General features: G+C 34.8%; 1 protein-coding gene across 1 annotated transcript; it reads right to left on the bottom strand.

The window, feature by feature from the left end:
* Positions 1-1,268: 1,268 nt before the first annotated feature.
* TMTC3 (transmembrane O-mannosyltransferase targeting cadherins 3) lies at positions 1,269-22,953 on the bottom strand. The gene is made up of 14 exons (XM_085046155.1): positions 22,841-22,953; positions 21,997-22,213; positions 20,667-20,885; positions 16,735-16,834; positions 15,922-16,037; positions 14,106-14,278; positions 13,023-13,275; positions 10,082-10,230; positions 8,924-9,044; positions 8,197-8,308; positions 7,371-7,474; positions 6,003-6,172; positions 4,968-5,194; positions 1,269-3,458 (listed from the first exon to the last, which is right to left on the bottom strand). Exons 2-14 carry the CDS (start codon positions 22,183-22,185, stop codon positions 2,644-2,646), a joined length of 2,748 nt encoding a protein of 915 aa, XP_084902281.1. The 5' UTR covers positions 22,186-22,213; positions 22,841-22,953; the 3' UTR covers positions 1,269-2,643.
* Positions 22,954-23,412: the final 459 nt, after the last annotated feature.

Here is a 23,412-nt window from a genome sequence, read left to right as displayed (position 1 = left end):
AGCATGCCCATCCCACTCTTAGAAATTCCTAATTCTTGCTTGCTAATAAAATATGGGATTCTGAAAAATGATTATATTTATGGTGTTTTGCACATGAAAATGGCAGAGAGAGGAGAAAAGAAAGGTTGAAGTGAAGGGAAAAAACACCTGTCGATTTTTCTGTTCCACCTGCAAGCGGACAAAACCGAAATTATTTTCTTTTTGATAGTTTTCCTATGCGTAAATGCTAGTTTGATCATTTTTCACAAGTTATGTCACTTCAATTTACTGAACCATTTTTCTCATGAAAGCTTACTTTTAAAATGGCTGACACATCCTAACAGGATAAAGACAACTCAGCACACTGATGTTAGTCAAAATACCTGTTTTTACTAAAATTTCCTTCAGAGAGACAAAGAGGGAATAGAACCTGAGAGCGAACTGAAAGATATCTAGCAATCCTCAGTTTACATTTGTCTGATGATTTTAGTTAAAGCTGATGGCACTTCTTAGCATCAACAAATCTACACAGTTCTTGCTAGTCCCTAAAGAGCTACTTGAAGGTCAAGATGAGACATGACAGAGGCTCAGAAGCAGAGATCAAGAATGTGCCTTTACTACCCTCTTCAATTTACAGACCAAATAAAAATGGTGTGGCAATGGCAATAAAAGGAGCTGTTAACATAGTGGGGAGCAGAATCCTGACCTTCTCTATCAGAAAGCACCTTTTCATACTACTTAGTTCCTGCCATTTTCAAATTAATGTTCCTTCATCTTGCCCAGAACAATGGCTAATCCTTTTGTAAAACAAAGGTTTGGAGGAAGACTTAATATGCAAGTTAAAGTTTCTATAAAGGTCAACATACCAGCTATTTTAGGTACAAGTATCTGAGTTATTCACAGACAAGTGATTTTCAAGGTGTGGTCAGCAGATTCCCGTGAGCACTTCTCTACAAGTAGCACTTCAGTATTTTTTTTGTACGAAGGACAGCTGCACACCACATACTTGCTCCTGTCAGCTGCTTGTAAATAATGTTTTTAAAGCACACTTTTTACCCCTGTTATTACCATGCAAGCAATTGTTGTGCTAGCATTAAGAATGATACATAATAAAGAAAAGTCTGTGCAAGGAAGTCCTTTACCCATTTAAGATCTCTCCCACAGAGATAATTATTACATCTTACAGTTGGATTACTGTCTGAGGCAGAAAGTTGAGCAGGTACAGAAAGGATTAAGTTTGAATGGTAGAGTTATTAAGGAATCCATGTCATGAAATAAGACAAAACATGAAGAGTAAGAGTTAGATTTAATGATCAATGAAAATTATTACTGAACCCAGCTCTTACACTTCTTTACTTTCTCAGAATAAAGGAAAACATCAAGTTTAGGTAATGGGTAGCATATTTAAACAAAAATATATGCATTGCACGAGGATAAAAGCAATACTGAAATTGCAAAGATTTTTGTTTCATGTAAGAAATTAAAATAATGCACAGTGAAAAAGTGTAAATGGGAATATTTTAGTAGTCAAAATAAATATTTAATAAAAACCACACACCCAAGACAAAGTATCAAAACAACAGAACTTAGTATATGAAAGGATACTACCTACATTGCCTTGTGTTAAACATGACTAAATTCAGTGGCTTAATTATTATCTCACTGCCTTGAGCAAACATTGCTTATATTAGTGTTGTAAAAAGTCATGAGAATAGAAATACTGTTTCAATGACAGAAATAGTAAAACCAGATTGCTAGAAACAAGGAAAAATTTACTACACCAAGGAGTCAATCCACAGCCATTGATACAAAGTTGACAAGGACTACTGCATAGCATACTGGTTACTGTACCAAAGTGCATTTATCAGCATTCAATGAACTGAGGAAGAAGTGACAAAACCACCCTTTTTAATATAATTAAAAACCAAAAAATCAGATGATTGACAGTTGAAGAAACCCCACACATTCCCTTTAAAATAAAAAGCAGAGTCTAAAGATCTTAAGAGCACCGTAAGATTCTTTACCAAATAAAAGAGTACAAACCATTAGCACTGTAAGTAAAGAACATCCCAAAGTTATTATAACACTCCATATTTAGAATGCAACTGAAAACTTTAGTGTATTGTTGCATCCTCCTGTACTACATCCAATGGCATTTTGATGACTTTGTTAAGTCCTGGAAACAAATAATGCGAAGAAAAACTGTTTTTCTTGTATAGCAGAGGTCTAGAAAAATTTCAGCTGATGTGTAAACTGAAATGTAGATAATGACAATACAAACAGATTTGTCAGGGGAAAGAAGCAGTGTCTGGCTTATCTCAGTAATTTGCCATTCAGTTCTTCCACTGACTGTGAAAGTAGCATTACTTAACATCCCTGACTACCAACGATTTTTATGAGTGCTATTTTCTCACTATTAAGGATTATGCATGAAAGATTTTTCTCAACCCTTCATCCTTCAATTCCCACCCATCCCTCCATCATATTTAAAAGTTGTGGTTTTCTCACATAGAGCATTGTAATGCCTTTTGCTGCTTGATAAGTGATATGCAGTCAACATTATTTCTATTTTCAAAGCACTGAGAACACTTTCCAGTTGGCTCACAAATTAAACAATAATTAAAAATAGTATTCTCCCCTTATTCTTTTGTGACATGCTAAAGATTATTCACCATTTAATATACGTTCAATTTCTTCTAGTCTTTTCAAAGCAGCGACTCTCTTTTTTTCAATGTCTTTTATTTCTTTTGTAGATTTTTTGGGAGTCTCTTTGTCCACACTGCTTTTCTCTGTTGCTTTCTTATTTTTTGAGTGCTCTTTATTGCTCTCAGCTGTTGATTGGGTGGTCGTCTTCTCATTTTTTGCTTCTTTCAAATTCTGAAATGAATTTTTTTTTGCTTCTGCAGCTGCAGTCCCATCTGATGGAAGTGATGACTGTTCCACAGCACCAAGTGATGCTATTTTACTTCTAACTATGTTTAGATGACGCTGAATATACTCTTCATGAGGTGCCAGTGCCAATGTTTCAACCAGACATTTTTCTGCCTTTATTAAATCTTTCTCTTCAAAATAAACCACACAAAGATTATGTTTTCCTTGAACATTTTTGGGATCCAGTTCTAAAATTTTTTCAAAACACATTTTTGCTCCAACAATATCCTTCTTTTGGTTCATAAGGATATCTCCTTTCAAAATCAGTCCTTTGGTATGATCAGGGTAGTATCTCAGCAGGTCTTCTAAGACAGGCAAAGCCATCAATTCTTTTCCTGTCTGAGAATAAAGCAGGGCCAAATTGAACAAAGCACTCCGGAAGTTTGGCTGTAACCTTATGGCTTTCTTCATCCATGCCTCTGCTTCCATGTCTTTTTTGTCATCCATTGCTAGCATACCCAAATTGAAGTATCCATTTGCATCCTGTGGTTCTTCTTTCACATAATGCAGCAGTCTTTGTTTAGCTTCAGGTCTAAGCCGAGCATCACCTAAATGACAGAAAATGCGTTTAATTCTCAAGATTTTTTTCTGCAGCATTTATTCTGAAGGATTTTTAGACTGTAAAATGCTAATCTTTATACAAATTAAAATGCAGCTATAAAAGGGAAAAGGTTTAGAATGCTACTTTTTATCATAGCTGTGTAACAGCAAAAGTAAATTATATATACCTTTTTTATAGGATTAAACTACATACAGTTGACTTGTAGCCAAAGTCAGCATTATTACTCTGTTAGCTGTTGAATGATATTTAGGTTTGGTGTAACCGACAAAAGGTGTCTCTACAAGCATAAGAGAAGTTATTTTCAAGCATGGTTGAGCAAATGGAATGCAGAGCAGATGTCAGTTCTGACAAACCTGCTCTTACAGAGGCAAGCTTTGAGTGGAAGATCTCATTTTATTAAAGACAGATTTAAAAAGTTTAGGCAGAGATCATATGGGGTGACTTCTAATGTTGCCAGGCTAAGATGTCTTCTAACACCAGAACACTAAAATCTGTAATTCCCATACTTTAATTAACATCAAAGTTTAAAAAAGATTTAGTAAAACAATCTTATCTGACAATACCAGGATTAGCTAGGTGAGCTTGTAGTCTGTGCTATTTTACTGAATAATCCAGTGAACATATTTTAGTAACAAATTCCAGACACAGAATTACTGAAGGATAAGGGAGCTGCTTTCATCTGCCCTCTTTCACCTCCTGAAACACCGCTGCACCTTCCAGTATGAATAACTGAATACTAAATAGCTAATGTTTCTGCTTGTTTGAAGCTCCTTGTACTTCTACAGACAAGGAACAAGGCATGTCTTGAACTACCTAACTTAAAATGCGAGAAGGGATGAAAAATTATCAAGTATCTTCCGCTTCAATCAACTGTTTTATCTTTTTTAGGGGCAGTTTACCATCTCAACAAAAGGGAAACAAATCTTACCGGTTCACTTGCCAAATACTTTTTGCAACTGCCTTAATTCACTAAGGGCTTACCCTTACCTACAGAGGTATACAAATGAAAAAACAAACTCATGAAAATCCTACGGAATTCATCCTAATTAGAAGTATCACAAAGGAACCTATAAAAACATTCATATTTCTAGAGCTAGATTTAAGCCCAGACACTTAAAGCTAGATTTTTGAGTCAATAATTAAATCACTATAAATGCAAATCAGATATAACACAGATTTTATTAAATATTATTTTTAAAGATTATATAGGCATAATTTTGAAGATATTTGTGTAAACACTATTCTTTATACATCTATGATACCATATTGTAAAATAGCACCTGTATTAAAGATGCTGATCAGCTCAGGTATATGTACACTTTGCACAAATTCCATACACCTCAGATTACAAAGCTGTAAGAAATAAACAGGTTTTTTTCTGATGATGCTATGTACTTCTCCTTTCCAAAAATAAAAGCGTTAATAAAAAACCCTAAATTGTATGGATCCTATAAATGCAAATACACAGTATGTATAAAAGGGACAATTAACATACCAGACTCCTGCATTAGCAGCGCTGAGTTGAATAACGCCAGTTTATGCATTGGGTTGAGTTCCAGTGCTCGGTTGAAATTCTTCAGGGCTTCTGTTGGATCTTTCAGTTCGATGTAAACAATTGCCAAGTTGTACCACAGGTCTGCATTGGTTCTGTCTAGCTCTAGAGCTCTAAGGTAAGCTTCCTTAGCTTTCAGAGGTTTGTTCATTTTTAAAAGTAATTCTCCCCTGTTGAGGAAACAGATTTAACCTTCAACTTTTATTGTTACCCATTTGAAAACAATTTACAGGATTTTTTAATTTTTGCCTTCCTACAGAGAGTAGATGTCAGATAACAGTTTTTTTCTTATTTTGTTAGTTTTAAGCAGAAAACAATATAAAACCCTCTTCTACACACCATTCCCAAAGCTTTCAGGTCTCAAAAATCTGTATACAACAAATGCATAAGCAAGACAAGAACAAAAAATGAAGTGATCAAGGGTTCCAGATTTGGCTCTGTAATCACACAGCAACAGCTATAGTCCAGGCATCTTGGAACTTCCCTAAGTCTCAGTGGGAATCACAACACACGAAATAGTGGACAGAAGCCTCAATACCCACATCCACATTACTCCTAACTAAAAGGCAATTAATGTCAACTAAATAGTTAAGACTTAAGTTTTCTGGACCATCTAACAAAAAAGTATAAAGAAAGCTCCATAATTCAGACTAACCAAGAGCTTTTTAGTTCAAAAGGAAACTAGGAGATTAGAAACATGAATTAGAGATTCATTAAGAAATTGAATGGAAGTGTCTTTCTAATGTTTGAATACAAGACCTACATGGAAATGTGCCATTTGAAGCAGGAATTTAAAAGAACAGGACCTGCAGGACTTGCAATGGATAATTGATTATTTTCCCAAATCTTCATCTTCTCACTTGGAAATGAAACAATTTCAGCAGCTAATTGAACTGCATGAACTAAATACTGTTCACAGCACTACAAATACAAGGAAGTTTATTCAAGAATACATATCTCTAAAACTAGAAAATATACCTGCTGATGTAAGCCTGCTTGAAATCCGGCCTCATGCTAATTGCTTGTCGATATAACTGATCTGCTTCTTCAAGGCGAGATTCGTTTGCTCGAATTAAGTTTGCGAGATTGATATAAACGTTTAGGTGGTTAGGAGCAACTCTTGCTGCATACTTTTTCCCTGGAATAATCTGTCAAAGAAAATATATGAACCAAACACAGGTGAGCAAAAATATCAAAGATGATCATACAGAACTCCTTTTCACTCTGCCACATTTGTTTAAAGGTTCTAATGGACATTAGTATGCAGGCTCTTGATAGTGAAAAATAGCACTAACTCTTCCCCAGAAAAATCATATCCAAAAATAAATAGAATATTATTTATTCTTTAATTCTAGGAAAACATATATAACTTATACAATATATAAGATATCAATTAATTAACTTCTGCTACTACTTAACTGGGCTTGTGTAGATAGCCATTGGAAACCAACCAGACCTTGCAAAACTTTCCCCATTCAGACAAAAAATATTCTTAAAGCCTAAACTGACATTCTGTCAGACATTTTCATTGCTTTTTATAACACTTCAGCCTAAGATAAGTGTAAATAAGATTTTACAGCCACTGATTTGCCAACTAATGTAGCAAATGAAAAGTAGTCAGGAAAGGTGAAAATGCTATGACACTGCAACTGTTGTACTGTTCATTCTTTATCCATTTAGAGTCTTTGTACTGTTTTATCATACAAACTTTTAAATGCCATGCTTCTACTCAAAGGGCTGCTCATTTCTGTTGCCAGTCTCATTTTAACCACAACTTTTATTACCTTCATACATTCTCTAAAATACTACTCTCTTTTTCTCTAAAGAGCTTGAACAAATAAAATTTCCTAGGTATAAATATAACTTAACAAATGGTAAAGGTAACAAAACACGTTCATAAAAGCATGCTCAGGCAAAGATTTTTTTTGCTGCTGCTGTGGCTACCTTCTCCAACCCGCAACACTGTACTTAAGCCTTCTCTGGAGGGCTCAGAAACTCAGTCACCATGAACGTATTAGCTCTAAGTGAAAATAAAGCAATTGTGACAAGAAACTGTAGGTTTTTGCTGCTGCTTTCTTTTATACCCTCAATTCCAGAGAAAAAACCCCAAACACACACAACACAGCAGTAGAAAAAGTAAATTAAAACAGTTGTAACAGAGTTTCAAGTAAGCATTTTTTGACAGCCACGATTGTATACAGCCTATTTTTTTCATAAATAGGTTTTAAAAGAACACTGACAAAATTTAAAGTATACAGTCACACGGAGCTAAAGGAAAAACACAAAAATGTACCATGAATATATGTTCTGTCCTGTGGTGGTAGATAAAATAAAGTTACTAATTACCTGTGGCATCAATGATTTAGCAATCATATATGATTCTTCAGCTTCTTTAGTTTTGTTCAGGTTCTTGTAAGTTCTTCCTACATTCATGTGGGCACCAATATCATCTTAATAAAGAAAAGAATGAAATTTAAAATATTTCCATGCACTGACTATCACGAAATTAAACACCTCTGCCTTCAGAGTAGCATGAAGTACAGGTACTTTGACAGAACATCCCCATCACCACAAGAACAAAGCAATTCTACTATTCTTCATCTTAATGATGAAGCTTATTATTTAACCATGAATTAAAGAGCGGTTATAAAGTTACTTGGGAAACTGTAAAAACGTTGAGGTCCTATCATACTTCCATGTATCTATCTTTAATTTCTTGCTACAACAGAGGCACATAAATTGAAAGTTATTTATTAATCTTCTAAAAGGAAAAAGGAAAGATTGTCCAGTACTGCTTAAAACTTCTTTTGCAACAATACGTAAAATAGATTAAATGTGCATTTTGATACTATCTACATCTACTGACTTTCTCATACACCTCCTTAGTTTTAAATTAAAAAATGAAGTAGTATTTATACTCCGTAAGAAATCACAGTTTAATTCATAAAGAATGTCATACAAGGAATAGTTTCTAAAGTATTTATACCTTTTTGTAGCTAGAAACCTTCCCTGGAGGATTTCTTTAGTTTATTTCCAAAAACCATGGATCAATTAACTTACTACATGACCTTGTCTGGTGTTCAGTTGAAGCAAAACAGTCCATTGAGAAGCTGCTAAGCTAAGTATACTGAAATACCAGGAGTGCAGGAATGGCAATTAGTCAAAGCTTTACCTGGTTGCACTTGTGTGGCCTGTATGAAAAACTGCAGAGCTCTTTCAAAATTTTTTTCATTTTCTAACGCATGCCCCACATTGTTCCACAGTTTTGCATTGTTCTTATTTACCTAAAACCAGAAAAAGATACCAAAACATTAGGTATTAAGCTGAAATTACATGACAATTGACTTTGTCTTAACAATATCTTAAGACATAAAAATGTACAGCAAATGACAGATTTAATTAAGCTTCTATATGGAAAGAATAAACAAAGCACTACATGCAGAATGATTACATTGACCTTGTTGTGCAATATCAATTTATTTTAGTTATTTGCCCCTAGATAGACCAAACATTTTAAAATTCATTGTAACTCTTACAGGATAGTTTGCAAACTGTTTTATCATGCCATATGAACTCAGAAGAAATAATTCTATGCATCAAATCTTTTGTAGATTTTTATACTGAAATGTATCCTGGTTTTATCCAGACAAGAGAATAAATTCAACTGCTTTGACACAAGAAAAATTATCATCTGTTTTCTGCACATGAATTTCCATGTGTGCATCACACTGCTTTTAAAGCATTCCCAAAAGCAACTAATTAGATTCCAATACTGTCAATATAGAAATTAATGTGCTGAAAAAAGCACCATTTTTGTCCATTTTTATCATTTTCCACTGCAGCTTCTTAAGAACATCAATAGAAACTTCCCATTTCCCTTTCCCAACAGAATACAGTACCTTTAAAGCGGACATAAACAAAGTGTACTCCGACTCCCAATCCCAGTTTCTGTGCAGTGTCTTTAAGGCATGAGTGAATAGCACCGCAGCCAAACAAACCCAAGAAATTTTTCTTAGCACACTATTAAAAAAAACAAAGAAAGACTTGTAAGCACACCAACAATTCTAGTTTTTATTAGTATTTCATTGCTAAAAGGCAGACAAAGGATCACATTTGTGACTAGCACACTCCAAAGTTTGAAAGACAATAATGTCCAATTTCAAATTAATTTTGTTTTTTACCTGATTTTGTTGTAATGACTATGCAACTCCCTTAATAAGAACATGCCCAAATCATGTAACAGAATGGAATTTATATAGAATGTGTACACAAATTATACTTGTCGTAAAATTTATCTGTAATTTGAGATGATAAATATTATGTCAATATTTCTAAAGCAAGGAGCCTTCTCTTTCTCATTTTAGAATGCTGATTTCCAATATTTTTGTAGTAAATGACAGCAACTGCCTAATTTTTCTCCCCACCCATCCTCTTCTGGTTGCTTGCTTTCTTTCACATCACTTCTATTTTTACTGCCTGGTAGTAGAATTTGTGAGAATATTTTCTCCTCACTCCCATAAGGTATCACTAACTTCTCATTATCCAGGTGCTGTCAGCTTCAGCAGCACCAGTTAGCGTAAGTTTTACTGCAATGCCTCATCTCTAACAGCAGCAGACAAAACAGACTGCAAATTGCTGCCTTTCTATTTGTCTGAACTAGCATTAGGATGCCTCTAGGCTCAGAAGGGTAAAGCATCCATGTCAGTGGGAGGTATGTCCAGATTGATCTAGATATCAGAAAACACAAAGTGTGTGCAAAACATGCATTTAGAGCACAATTTCAAGGAGAAATTATTAACCAAAGAATTCTTTAGTTTCACAAATACTGAATGGCTCTGATATTCATTTCTACCATGGCATTTCTGAAAATTTAATCAGTAAAAGATGCTTTAATTTGCTAACACGAATGCACTGTATAAGCTTCAGTCAGTAATCAACTTTGAATGGACTGTTAATCAAAACTGGTCTAAATCATCTCTTACTTTCATAGAAGATAACCATATTTATGATTATGCAAGCTTTCCCATTAGGGCTTTTATCAATATGAATTTATTTACCTTTTATTTGATAATTTCTTCCATCCATGTGCTACTAAAATACAGAATCCCATGCTAGGAACATACAGCACTCGTTCTGCTACTACAAATCCAACAGGAAAAAACAGGTTTGACGCAGGAATGAATGGTAGCACTATTAAGCAGAGTGCCTAGAAAAGAAATACAAATAACATTAGTAATCAAGATTAGGCCCTGACAAATTGTACCCAAGAAACAAGTTACAAATTACAAAAATAATCCCATAAAACCAGACATACATAGTAGCTACCTGGTCCTTTTTTTAAAAATTCAGATCTGTTTTACATTGAGACCACTCTGATTATGGCAAGTACTAAACTGCAAATAATTCTATTCCTTATTTAAGGGTTTGCATGTCTACTTGCTTTTCTATACTACATAAAAAGGATAAATCAGTAGCATCAAAAGATTAATTAAATTTAGAACAATGTTTTAAAAAGAGTTCCAGATACAGAAACAAGACAGTGTAAGAACCCTGGACATTATCTAACAATTAAAAATTTGTATCAGCTTATTTGAGGCATAAAGAAACTATCTTTACAGTACAACAGAGTTTGTTTTAAGTTTCTGTAAGAAATGTGAGTAACAAAAATCAGAATTAGTCATTGAATAAACATCAGTGTTTGGACAGTGTGCTAAGAGCACCCCAAAGGATCTGAAATGACGATGAACTTAAGAACTGCACAATTGCAGCTCTTAGGTTGCGGACAGACTTCTTATCAAAAACTGTGTTTATTAGAAGGCAGAGAAACCCATCTGCTGCAAAGGAAGTGGCCACAACCATTTGCTTTAAGTCCTGGGTGACTGTAAAATAGTGGCTTTCCAATCTCTGGTTCCAGAAAAGACATGAATAATTATTTCAAAATATTTGGCCGCCAAGTTACAAAAAAACCCAAAAAACCCCAAACACAAGAACAAACCTACAGAATTGGAATGTTTCTTTGAAGAAAGAGGAATTTTCTAGAACCTTTCAGTACAAGTGGCTGTCTAGATTTGAGCATAACAGTAACTGCCTCTTCCATGCTAAAACAGTTAAATAATCCAGTCTGAAAATCAACCTAGGATTACATATATAAAAATACAACACTGATTTAAAACTTCAAGTAAGATTTTATCTCATATTTCAAGGGGCCAAGAATATGCAAATGGATCCTTAACACAGTTCAGCTGCTGATCCACAGCACTTCAGTAAGCTCTGTGAAAACAAAACCACAACTGAGCCTCACAATATAAAGAATACATTGATTAATTTGGGATATTAATGGCTTACTGGAATGCAGCAATAGGCTTTAGCCTACTGTATTGTTTCATTGTGTAGTACATAACAATTAATATTTAATGGAAAATATTGCATTCCCATTTCCTACAAAATTAGCTTCTAGGCACTTCAACATTGAAAGCTATATATACAACATAGGTATAGATTAAAAAAAAACAACTTGCATTAACTAGGATTATACTGTGGTAGGTGACTGAGGCTTGCATGCTGGAGTGAATCTCAGAAAATCCTTCCTATAAAAGGCACTTGGAATAATAAAAACACATGTAAAAATACCAGCCTCAGACAAAAACTACCTGACTTATACCAACATATTCTAACAAACCCATTAACCCTTTCCTCCTCTGAGCTTCACCAGGTAAAGAATAAACAAAAACGCAGGGAAACAAACAGCCTTAAAATTCAAGAGCTGTCTTATAAAAAAAGGGAACCACTCCCCACACACTTTCTCCTGCTAACAGTGTACTGGAGAAAAACTTATGCCTCAGCTCATATAAGTAGGAAAGTGAAACTATTCCTCTGTGTATCTGAAGTGCTGTAACACTTATTTTCCTAGCATATCACCTTGCAAATTTATGATATAAATAAGCTATCTAAATTTCTTCTCTTCATAGACAATTTCCAAATTCAGGACAAGAGATTTCATCCGCAATACCAGGTATCATTTTCACACATTTTCTAGTGCAATATATTGCCTTGTTCCTCTGACAAGACAAGAAAAACCATATGAGTCACAACTATAATGCTAGGTCTTTTAGATGTGAATCAAAATTTGTCAGCTGCTTAGCAAAGAACTACTTAAATCTTAGGTTATGCATAAATATTCCCACCCATCTGAAACTTTTGTTGGCTGATTAACATACTAAAAAAACACATTATTTCTGAAGCAGACTAAGATAAATGCATGCAGGTTAGTTGGACATGTAACTGCACCACTGCACTAATAAAAAGTATGATATCAGGTTATCATTCACCTTGTAATAATTTGCAATGGAATCAATAATTGATGACTGTTTTTTCAAAAATACCAGCTCCTTTGATCCCTTCCATTTCTTCCAAAATACTCTTTCTTGTTAATCCATCTCAGTTTTAAGACCATATATAATAGTGAATAAACAGGAGCTGATCTTACAGCTTGACAAAATTAGTTTTTCATTATAATAGGAAAATGACTTACAGAAGAAAAACAAAACAACAATAACAAAAGAGGAAACCTTACACCTAAACAAAAAAGATATCCTTTCTTTTATACCTATGATAAAGAAAATCAAGTCTCTTACTAAATACATATCATGACTACTGACATTTAAATAAGGTAGACAGCTTGCAGGATGAAAATGCATTCTGGTCCTTGAAACACATTTAAATTCTACTGAAAGTCCCAATTTGCCAGTTGAGCTCTGAAAATCTGAGAAAGGCTGCAGTTTGCAAATACATAACAAGAGGCATATTTATTCTCATCTCTGACAGTCACATAATTGCAATTTAGTAGCTTTGTTGCTAGACAATTTTTTCTTAGGTGTTCATTTTAGCCTTAAAGGAGATGCACATAATATCTCTGGGTCACAGAAGATTACATACATGAGCATAGAACCTGAGCCACTTACTCTTAACAAAAGGACAAAAAAAATGCATCATGCATACCATCAATACTGTCTTGGAGGAATCCCCAGGATATCGGAGACTGAAGACCATCAGAGATCCCAGAAAGCAAAAGAAGGTAAGGGTGGCAACATTTCTAACATCTAACAAAGACTCCACAAGAGGAATAGTTCCCATTGTCCAGTCACAGCATAATTCTGATGGATTGAGAAGAAGCCAAGCATTTACAGGGAGGAGGTAGTTGAAAGTCAGCTGTCTTGCTGGGGATGGACTAACAGCAGCTGGGTTATCAAACCTAAAGCAGAAGAAAGGAGAAAAAGGAGCTTTTAATGGTAAAAATATGATCTCGATCCAGTTTGTGGCAAACTTTAGATTCATAGCTAGAACTACCCATTACAAACATGTACAATAGCCTAACCTTCCTGCATTTTTTAGGTGTGGAACCATGCACACTGATTCACTGCAGAGGGACAGAGCTTCCTCCATGTTTATGAAACTATTTTGGAATATAATCAACATGAGTTTGAAGAAACAGAATGATTTACACCTGAAGTTGAGTTCAGTGGTCCTTGTTCATGTTTTTAATATTTAATAGCTTGTCTCATTTTTTCAGGGACAGTATCAGGTTCTTGTATTTCTACATTGCTCAAACTTCAGATAAATTAGTTTTTCAGTTCTAATGTCATTCATATACACTTGTGTTCAGCTAGTCTATCTGAAGACAACCATGTTTTCCGCATAGTACATACCTAAAATCAAAAAAATATTTTGTATGTAGAAGAGTAAAAACCCTAAGAGGTTTGGATTATTCAGTAAAGGCTCAAATACAGAAACAATAACAAAAACATAAACAGTAAGACATTTAATTTCTGTGTTACTAAGATGAACTATCAACTGTAAATTTTTAAAAATGGATGCCTGCTCAGATACCTCAATATTTTGAACATTTTAGTCAACAGTTGCTGAAATATATCGATTAGCAATTTTACAAAAAATGCAATAGTGTACAGACACCAGTATTAAAATAAGTCAGTAATATTTATGTATCTTTGGCCATTTCATTCAGACTCATTAAGTCACATCATATTTATCAGCAACAGCATGTACAAGACACTTTACTATTACCTTGTAAACACTGGAAGTTGAGACTGGATAACCTGGACTCTGACAACTACAAGCAGCAGGGTACTGAACATTAGGACTATGAGCTTCAACAGTGTTTGGAGCATAGAGAAAGGAATACTGCCCTTCCCTCGAAGAATCTGTACAGCTGTGTCCCACAATGCTGGCAAGGTGTACTGAAAATCAAAAAATTGTTTATAATCAGACAAGGTACTCATGACTCCCTTAGATAAATATGAGCTATCTAATACCCTTTGTACTTGGTTTTCGATAAATGTCTGCTCCCAATAGTTACTTAATTCAGCTTCTTAGTGCTTTTGTGACAAGTCCCCAAAATAAGTCCAAAATAATTCTAATAAACTATTCAAGTATTCATGCTAACAATACCACAGTTGAACCTGTGTGCCTGTAGTTCTCTATTTTGCGCTGACATATCAAAAAATTGTACCGTCTTCAGAGACTTGAACAAATGAATCATAACCATGAAATAAACTTCCAAAAAGAAAAATCACTATTTTCAGAATTATCAGCCCCTCTGAAAACTTGCCCAATAAACAAAACTCCTCACATATGATAGAGACTTGCTTCCTAATTAGCCCTGGCTTTCTATTTTCTGCCTCTACTGCAGTAAGTCATCACTCCTTGCCTCATGAACATCATGATCTTGCACAGTTTCCCATTACCTAATTTCTTCACTGTGTACCTCTTTCCCTTTTTCTTCATGACTTCTGCTGGTGATTATTTATTGCTTCACAAATACTGGTTGGCTAAACCACAGAAACTGAAAGGTTTTTGAGGACTGGTCAAATTTAAGTTCATGTGACACCCGTGCTTTTGGAAGAAGCCTCAGTTTGACTTTTATCTTTCCTAATCAATTAACACAATCTTGTTAAACTTTACTGAAATTGAAGATCAGATCAAAAGTTATTAAAAGAAAGGAAGAGCAGGCTGAAAACCAGTCACATACTGCTGATCTCCTTGAAAATTCAGTTTGAAAATTGTATATTTATTCACTAAACCTGCAAAGGCAATAGCTACAAAGACATCTATGTGATTTTGGTATTTTGGCCTTGAATATGTATCCCCAGGACAGACAATCTTACGGCTTCTATTGGTGCATTTTTTTCAAAATATTCCTTCAATTAATTAAGGAATAGGAAACTAGAAAATTTTCTTAGAATATGCAATCATACATATTTCATTGCATTTATCTGATTATTAAAAAGCTAAGAATTATTTAGTTGCAGGAACATCTTGTTTATTTAAGGATGTGCTACTATTAATTTAAAAGCTTATCAATGCCTAAAATGAAATTGATCAGATAATGGTATTCTTAAAACAACAAATTTCTTAAGAATATTACTTACTCAAATAGGGCTACTCCAAAACATCTGGTTACTCAATAGAAAATGATGAAAAGTATTTGTATGTACGATGTTCTCTATTTTTATTACAGGGATTAAAAACAAATAATCCCCCACCTTTATGCACCTCAGACTTTAATCAAGACTCTTACATATAAGTATTAGCAATTCTCACTAAATCTCAGTCAGCTAAAACCTTAGGCTTCCATTAAGACCTGTCAAGTCTTCACTAAGTATATTTGCTAACATCTCCGTACAGCATGTAAAGGACAACTTGGAAGTCATTTGATTCCCTCATCATGAACATTTATGTTAAACATGAACCGACTCAAAAAATCTGAAAAATGTAACAGAACTATTGAGTTAACCTGAACTGAGAAAGATGAGAGCTGAAATACGCTTCGAAGTACTTAATGTCTGATAACAGAAATCCACTTTACTTTTCAACAGCTTACCCCCTGAGCAATAAATACTTCATATACACAGCATATCCCCACCACTGTTATTCCTTGTTCTTTACAGAGTGTTGCAACTGCTACTAGAAACACAGTCACCACGATTGGAGTCCACACTGCAAATAAAGAAGACATTATTGAAAATGTTCCATGTTATAAAACCCACGAACATTTAATAAAGTAAATTAACCTAAAAATGAAGACTTTGACTCTTCATGTTTGAATATGCCATGTTCTATAAACTTCTTCAGTATGTAATTTCTTATGAAAAGATGACCAGTTTTACTCTACAGAAAATGATATTTCTGCATCAATTTTTAAAATAAAAAATGTCTCCCTTAAATTGAAAGCACTAAATGGAGGGTAAAAGAGTAATTTATAATAAGGAAAACAACTCAGTATTTCCTAAATCACCAGAGCACTGTTTCAAATGCAATACTTTATTAGGAGTCATGACTTTTCACAATGTCAATCTGACTCTGGCAAAGAGGTAAGCCTCAATCTGCAGTGAAACTTTGCTGCTTACTTGTGACTGACCATCCAAGAAGCACACTTCCACTTAAATTGCAGTAAGAAAAGTCACGGCAAGAATCCCCTACGGTAGGTGTTACAAAACTATTTAAAAATTGCCTAAATCTTAGGGAGAAAAAAAGAGCAATTTATAATGTAAAGTACTATTACATGGATATCTTGGGGCTGAAGGGGTTTCGGTACACACTTGCTGAATAACCAGTACACCTTTACTATGGTTTTAAGAGTGTTTTTATCAGTGATAAAGAAATTAAATTATATCTCTCTTTGTCAGTCATTTACCTATGGTATTATCCGGCCCTTTAGACTTTGTGTACGACAAAAAAGCAGCTAGGAAAAAAATAGATGATAAAAGCTCTGCTCTGCCCACAACTCCAGTTACCTGAAAAGTAAAAGAAGAAAAACCTTAATTATTATTAAGTATTTATTATTATTTGATGTTTTAACATAATTTTTGTTGAGCTATTATTAGTATCTAAGTATGCTATTTATATGCTACTACATATTATTATTTACAGCTAGCAGATCTTTAAGGAAGTATTCCACAGAGCACAGGAGTTTGCAATTCCCAGGAGCAAAAAATTGGACAAGGAAAGCAAGGGGTCTGTGCTGAGATGAGAACTGCTGGTCAAACCAAACTGAAAGAAGCAAATGCACAGGCAGTGGAAACACGGACAGGTAACCTGGGAAGAATACAGGGACAAAGTTAATTTGTGCAGAGATGAGGTGAGGAATGCCAAGGCAAAGCTGGAACTAAGTTGGCATGGGACACGAAGAATAACAAGAAAGGCTTCTACAGATATGTTAACCAGAAAAAGAAGTTGAAAGGTGTACCCTCCCCCACCAAACAATGCTGAAAAACTGGTAACAATGGACAAGGAGAAAGCTGTGGTACTCAACAACATTGCTGCCCCAGTGTACAATGGCAACCTCCTTCCCACACCTCTTAAGTGGATGGACAGCAGGACTGGCACTGGGAGAGCAAAATGCTTCCCTACTGTAAGCGAAGGTAGTGCCCCCTTGATAACGAGACAGAGAGGAATGGATTTTATGAAATTCAGAGAAGTTTTAAAAGGCATAGTGCAGAAGGCTGCTTCAGAATCCCCAATGAAATACAGATTCATTCCCATTCAAGAACTGTTGTTTCCAAAAAATGCTAAGGTGAAACCAACAACCAGACACGGAAGACAGGTCATTATGGTAATGCTTAGTGCAGTAGCCACTGTGTTGACTACAGTACCTTCTAGGACTACCATTCTTCCTCAATTGTCCTTTTCTGTAATACCTCTAATTGATTCCAAATTTTTTCAAGTAATATAGCTGAAAAATGGCATGCTATCCTGAGGTAGATGGTCATATCTAGCGAAGGAAACCACAGAGCTCATGATTTAAGTGTGATGATGCTGAAAACTGACTTCCTACCATCTGGATCCAGCTAGAAAATTTTATTGCTAAGTACATTCTTGGTCAAGCATGATTGATCCAGCACAACATAAAATGAAAAAGTAACTCATTATCCAAGGTCACGGTGTAAAGAAAAGAACTCAAATCTGAATCTGAAATCATACTCTAGTTCTTCTGTTAAGACTATTGCATGTTTACCAAAGGACTCACTGAATCACACACAGACAAAGCATGTTTCACAACTGGTAAGACACCACAGTTTGTGTTAATATTTTGAAGAGTATATAAGTGTTTGTTTCCAAAACAACTTAAGATGTTTCAAGGATTCCTGGTTTGGATTGCAAAATTGTCTAGCATTAAGACATTAAAGAGAACTTTATCTGTAGATCAGTTGAAAGAGGCGATTAATAAAGCATATTGCCTCCACAGTTGACTGCCAACAAGAGAGGCTCTATTTCAGGATACAGACGTGACTTATGAGAGAAAATTCCAGCATTCACAAGGTTAGCTGACATCCTGTAGTTATAAAGGTGGTTTACATATTTCTGGCCAGAATAGTAGCAAAGGAGCTATGAAGACTGAACTGGAATTTTAAGAACAAGGACAAATGAAACTATGATGCCATTATTCAACACATTTCCTAAAAACTTCTTCCTCAGAAAAACAGGTATTACCACTGCAAGGCAACATCTTCTCTCTAAACTGAAGCAGAAAATTATCTTCTATTTATCCTGCTCTGATAACTTTTCCAGTAAAAATCTGTATCCTAAGATAGGTAAAGGGCTCAAATATTCATGTATTGCATCTGCTGTTTCAAACTCTTGTGCAGGTGACTCATAATTAGGAGATTAATTTGCAGGAATTAGAATCAGATACCTTTCAATTATAAAAGATACAAAAATCCCCACTCCTAACACACATCTCATTATTACCTTTTTTCTCTGTATGGAAACTACCAGTTGTTCTGCTTTTTATACACTGAAAAGGGTGGGGGTAGGAAGAAAAAAAGCCCTTATGTGCTTCCTCACTGAGTACCTAAGGACAACAGCAGGGGGATTAAACTAGCACTGCATTTTCTCAGTGTTTCCAGCCAGCACCAAGCTGTTCCCATCCTTGTGTTCCAGTGCCCTCCTGTGGCTCATACCAGGGATTACACACCCTTTGCCAGATCGTTCCCGAACTACCTAACATTCACTGCCTTACACAATTAGCTATCCTTACACAACGTGCTGTAGGATTTGTACACTACTTTTTGCTAACTCTGATGCACAGTACTAAAAGCAACTGTGTTACTTGCTATTTCAGGCAGAATCTGAAAGTTCGGGCATGATAAAGAATCACCAAAATTTGGAATGAAAGTGATGATATTACACTGGCTGATCTAACCTGTGAGACACCAATGTAAGTCACTAGCAACTTGCTAATGCTCGTGCAAAAATAATATCACGTTTATTACGAAGATGCAAAGCCAAATTTGGCAATTTAAAGCATGTTTTCTCAAAGAAGTAGAAAACCAAATGAAATTAAAAAAAAATTTACGCGTATTTCATCCAAATTTTTATGTGGGTTTGTGCTTTGGAGTAAGCATAAATTTTTAAGTGCTTAACTTCTGCTTTTTAAACATTCCATTAACTGCTAGCAAGGACATATTAGTAGCTCAGACAGCAGCCAACTTTAGCAACTCAATTCCTGTAATGATTTGCTCAAAATACATGGATGCAGGCTTCTTAATTATTGCTTAAAGGGATTTGTACTATTAGTGAATGAGATGCAAACTCAACCTAAAAAAATCAGGATCAAAAAAATTACAACATCAAGTAAGAGAAAACCCCTCTCATTTTATTAAAATCAAAAGATTCTACTCCCTCCCTCCCCCTGCCAAAAAAACCTTCCACCACAATAAAATGGTACCACCTTCAAAGCAGCAAAAGATTAAAACATTTTCAATTTTCTGAAAATAACCTAATACTATAAAAAAAAGAGACTGAGAAAGGGCTTTGCAACACCTGTGTACTAAAATCCTGGAAAGCCACTTAAAGGGGTGCAGAACTAACAGCAGAAAATGACAAATGTGCTTTATCAGTTTTTCAAGCAGAAAAAAACCCTAATGAATGGTGATCACAAGACTTCGTTTCCTCCACAACATGGTAAGCCTGGTTGGCCATTAAAAAGTATATAGTCAGAAAACTTGTACAAATGAGGCTTTTTTTTTTTTAATAGCAGTGAAGAGCTCTTTCAGAATCAAAGAAAAGGTAAATGCAACAAGAGAGAAATGCATTTCTTCTTCTTTATATGCTATGCTAAAAAAGTGGAAGGTTCAAACAGAATGGGCCTAAACTGGCTATAGCACAGCAACAAGAATCCTAGAGAAAGTCCCACTGAGACAGACATACTGACTTAAAAGAAAGTAGACAGAATAGACAAGGTGATTGGCCACAGGGGATTCTGAAAATGAATTAAGAGGCATTCTTAGTATTTGCAAAATAGGATACTGCCAGAATCATCATCACAGAACACACAATGTCTACACAAGCTGAAGTCATAAAAGCCAAGGTGCATAGCAGAGGCCTAAGTTATTTAGTAATTAAATTAATGTTTCTTTAATTATTTTCTAGTAGTTGCATGTAATGTAAAACAACTCTGAGCATGAAAGTTTGCTGCTTCCACTACTCACTGCAAAGGGACGAGTAAGTATGAGTAAAACCACACTTTCTGGAGTTTTACATATATATAAGCAGATATAAACACCATGAAATTTAAGTTTAATTAACACAGCTTGAACAAATTAAGCACATCACAGCTGTACGTACCGCTTCAGTATGTATTGGGTGCACTGCAAAGAGCAAGGATGCAACTACGCTGCTCCTGTTGTCCAGGAAGAGCTTACAGACCTTGAGGAAGACTATGCAAACCACCACATGAAAGACCAGATTTAGGAAGTGGTAAGAAACTGCATTTAACTCGCTGAACAAGTAGTTCAAACGAAACGTTAGAACTGTGAGGGGACGGTAAGATTTATGACTCCTCTCCTGAAAGAAAATAAATAAATCAATCAGTCACCACCAACTTACAAAGTGACTTTCACTCCAAAATACCTTTCTAAACACCCATGCCTACATGACTCCCCCTCAACTGTCAGGCTCTCAACTGTACCTTCAAAATACAGATATGAAAATCAGTAGCAAAAAAAAAAGCTTTTTTCCTCTAGACATGGTTAAGGATTTTTTTTGAGTAAAAACATATTAAAAATACTTCTTGAAACTTTACTGGGGGAGTTTAGGAACCTACTTAACCCTCAATAAATACAAGACTAAATGGCATCTGGAAGCTTTGGTTACAGAGTTATATGAAAATTATGTATCAGAGTCTATTTGCAGAGCTAACAAATAGTATTTCACAAGGAACTAAGCCTGTATGTGATGAACATAAGGAAAGATTATAAAGTAGAATGCCTCAATAGGCAGAAAATGTATGAACGGGAGAGAATTTTCATTCACTTGCTCAGCAATAACACCACGCGTGACTTTCAAAACTGTATCTAAATCCTTTAGCCGTTGCCATTTAACAATGTTTATCAACAACTTCCATGGCAATGCAACTTTTCAGATAAAACAGTCACTCTACATGGGCTACAAACATGAAACTCTGATTTCGTATATAGATATTTGCATATATATACATGTATTTTTCATATATATATATATACAAAATATATACCTACTCAAACAAACTTAAAGGATTCAATGTATTAATTCCAAGCTTCGTTCTTAAAGTATTATCTTTCCTTCCAGACTGCATTTAGAAATAAATACCCTTGTATGTCAATATCTAACTTTCACAGTAGAAAAGAAATTGGTCAGAGTTGTTTGATTTCGATATTGGGATTACACAGCAAATAGCATCTTGCAGCTGTGTGCTGTCTGTACAACTTCATTTTTTTACCAGCTCTTTTATTGAACAAAGGGAAAGAATATAAGCTACATTTGTTCCTGGTATTATAGTACAAAACACTAACACCACCAAATTCCATCAAATCCAAGCTATTCTGTTAAAACCACATTAGGGAACAGAAGTGTAAAAACATTCTGCAAGATTTTTTTCAATTTCCTAAACATTTCAAAGTGTTTCAAAACCATTTACCTCTGACATTGGAGTGCCCCAGAAGTCATTCTGAAAGAGATTTTTTAATGGAGTAGAAGGATGCAAATCTTTATTGTCCAAAATCGCTGAAACATCATCAAAAACAAACCCACAAAAGAGACTGTTCCAGTAGCAGGCTGCCACCACACCAACTATTAGTGCTGCTTCCTTCAGGCTTACGCCAGCCATCTTCTCTAGGAGTTTTCATGGACAAAAGCTGAAATATATGTGGAGAAACTTGAGTAGTTTTACTTACTAAACACTAAACTTGATAAAGAACATTAAAGGTAAATTAAGACACCAAACATTTCCGAAGTTAATGACACTCCATACTTAAAAATCAGGATGATAGAAAAGTTTCCTCAAGTCTCATGCATGTAACACAGTTTAGTGTTTAAAATAAATACTGTCATTGAAAACTCTCACCCTTAAAAAGCCTTCCACAAGATGAACACACTGGGTACTTTTCATGTTTTACTTCAGGGAAAAAAAAGCATTGATAATAAATTGTGATGTAGTTTGTGGCAGATAGCTATGCAGTTCAAGTAAAGCTGCAAACTGAAAAACTATGAAAAATAAGTTCTCTAGAATCCTAAGTAATAATTTAACATACACAAAATTCTAAGTTATCAAAGAGGGAGCTAGTGTACTAATTATTTATGGGGTTTAGGTTTAAAGGTGTTTCTCAAAATATTTCAAAAGCAATTAAAACAAAAACAAACTTCAAACATTGTGATGAACAAACAGGGAACTTGAACTTCATAAATATGCGTGTTCAAGAACAGGTATAGGACATCAATAATAATAAGAATAATGATAATAATAATAATAAAGTTAAACTTACCATTGAAGGTCACACTAGGCGCATTTGCATTCTTTGTAGAAGTTCATGAAGAGGTCATTTTTTTTCCTTAACTCTGCCAATTGCTCTGATGTCACTGACAGTTCATAGGAGTACTGTCTAAAAAATCACATGCAAAAAAGACAAAATGAACATTATTTTCTTATCTTGCATAAACTTCCTATGCCCTAGAAATTATTAATCAGCATTTTTATGATTATTTACAAAATATTACATAGGTGAACTGATCAAAAGGTGAAATTACTGTGTATTGGGTTGTTTGAAAACACTGTTCTGCCTTGGAAGAATAGGAAGGTAACTAAGGTCAAAGGCATTCATTTTGACCACTGGTTGACACAGCATAGACCATTGAGAACTGTCGGGAACAGATACTGAAAAGCTACAGGCAGTTGAACACTGACTTCATTATGAGAAAAAGGATATGACTGAACAAAAGTACTTCCCCCAAACTACAGAGAAGTAACATCTGTAAGGACATAGAGCAGCTAATATTAGCCAGATAATGTGGATCCATGAATATGCAAAGACTGCAGCCTTGTGTTTATCACAGTTCA

The sequence above is a fragment of the Lichenostomus cassidix genome, chromosome 1Aa (genome assembly GCF_008360975.1).
Source record: "Lichenostomus cassidix isolate B80296 chromosome 1Aa, HeHo_3.0, whole genome shotgun sequence".
In the NCBI taxonomy this organism is placed as follows: Eukaryota; Metazoa; Chordata; class Aves; order Passeriformes; family Meliphagidae; genus Lichenostomus; species Lichenostomus cassidix.
The sequence above is the reverse complement of the archived record's forward strand: the minus strand, read 5'-3'. Positions and strand labels throughout refer to the sequence as shown.

Excerpts from the sequence above, each read along its gene's own strand:
- TMTC3 (XM_085046155.1), bottom strand. The coding sequence starts at position 22,185 with ATGGCTGGCGTAAGCCTGAAGGAAGCAGCACTAATAGTTGGTGTGGTG. Across the intron at positions 20,886-21,996 it reads GGGGCACTCCAATGTCAGAG|GAGAGGAGTCATAAATCTTA; the intron begins GTAAATGGTTTT and ends ATTTTCTTTCAG. Across the intron at positions 8,309-8,923 it reads TGTTTATGTCCGCTTTAAAG|GTAAATAAGAACAATGCAAA; the intron begins GTACTGTATTCT and ends TTCTGGTTTTAG.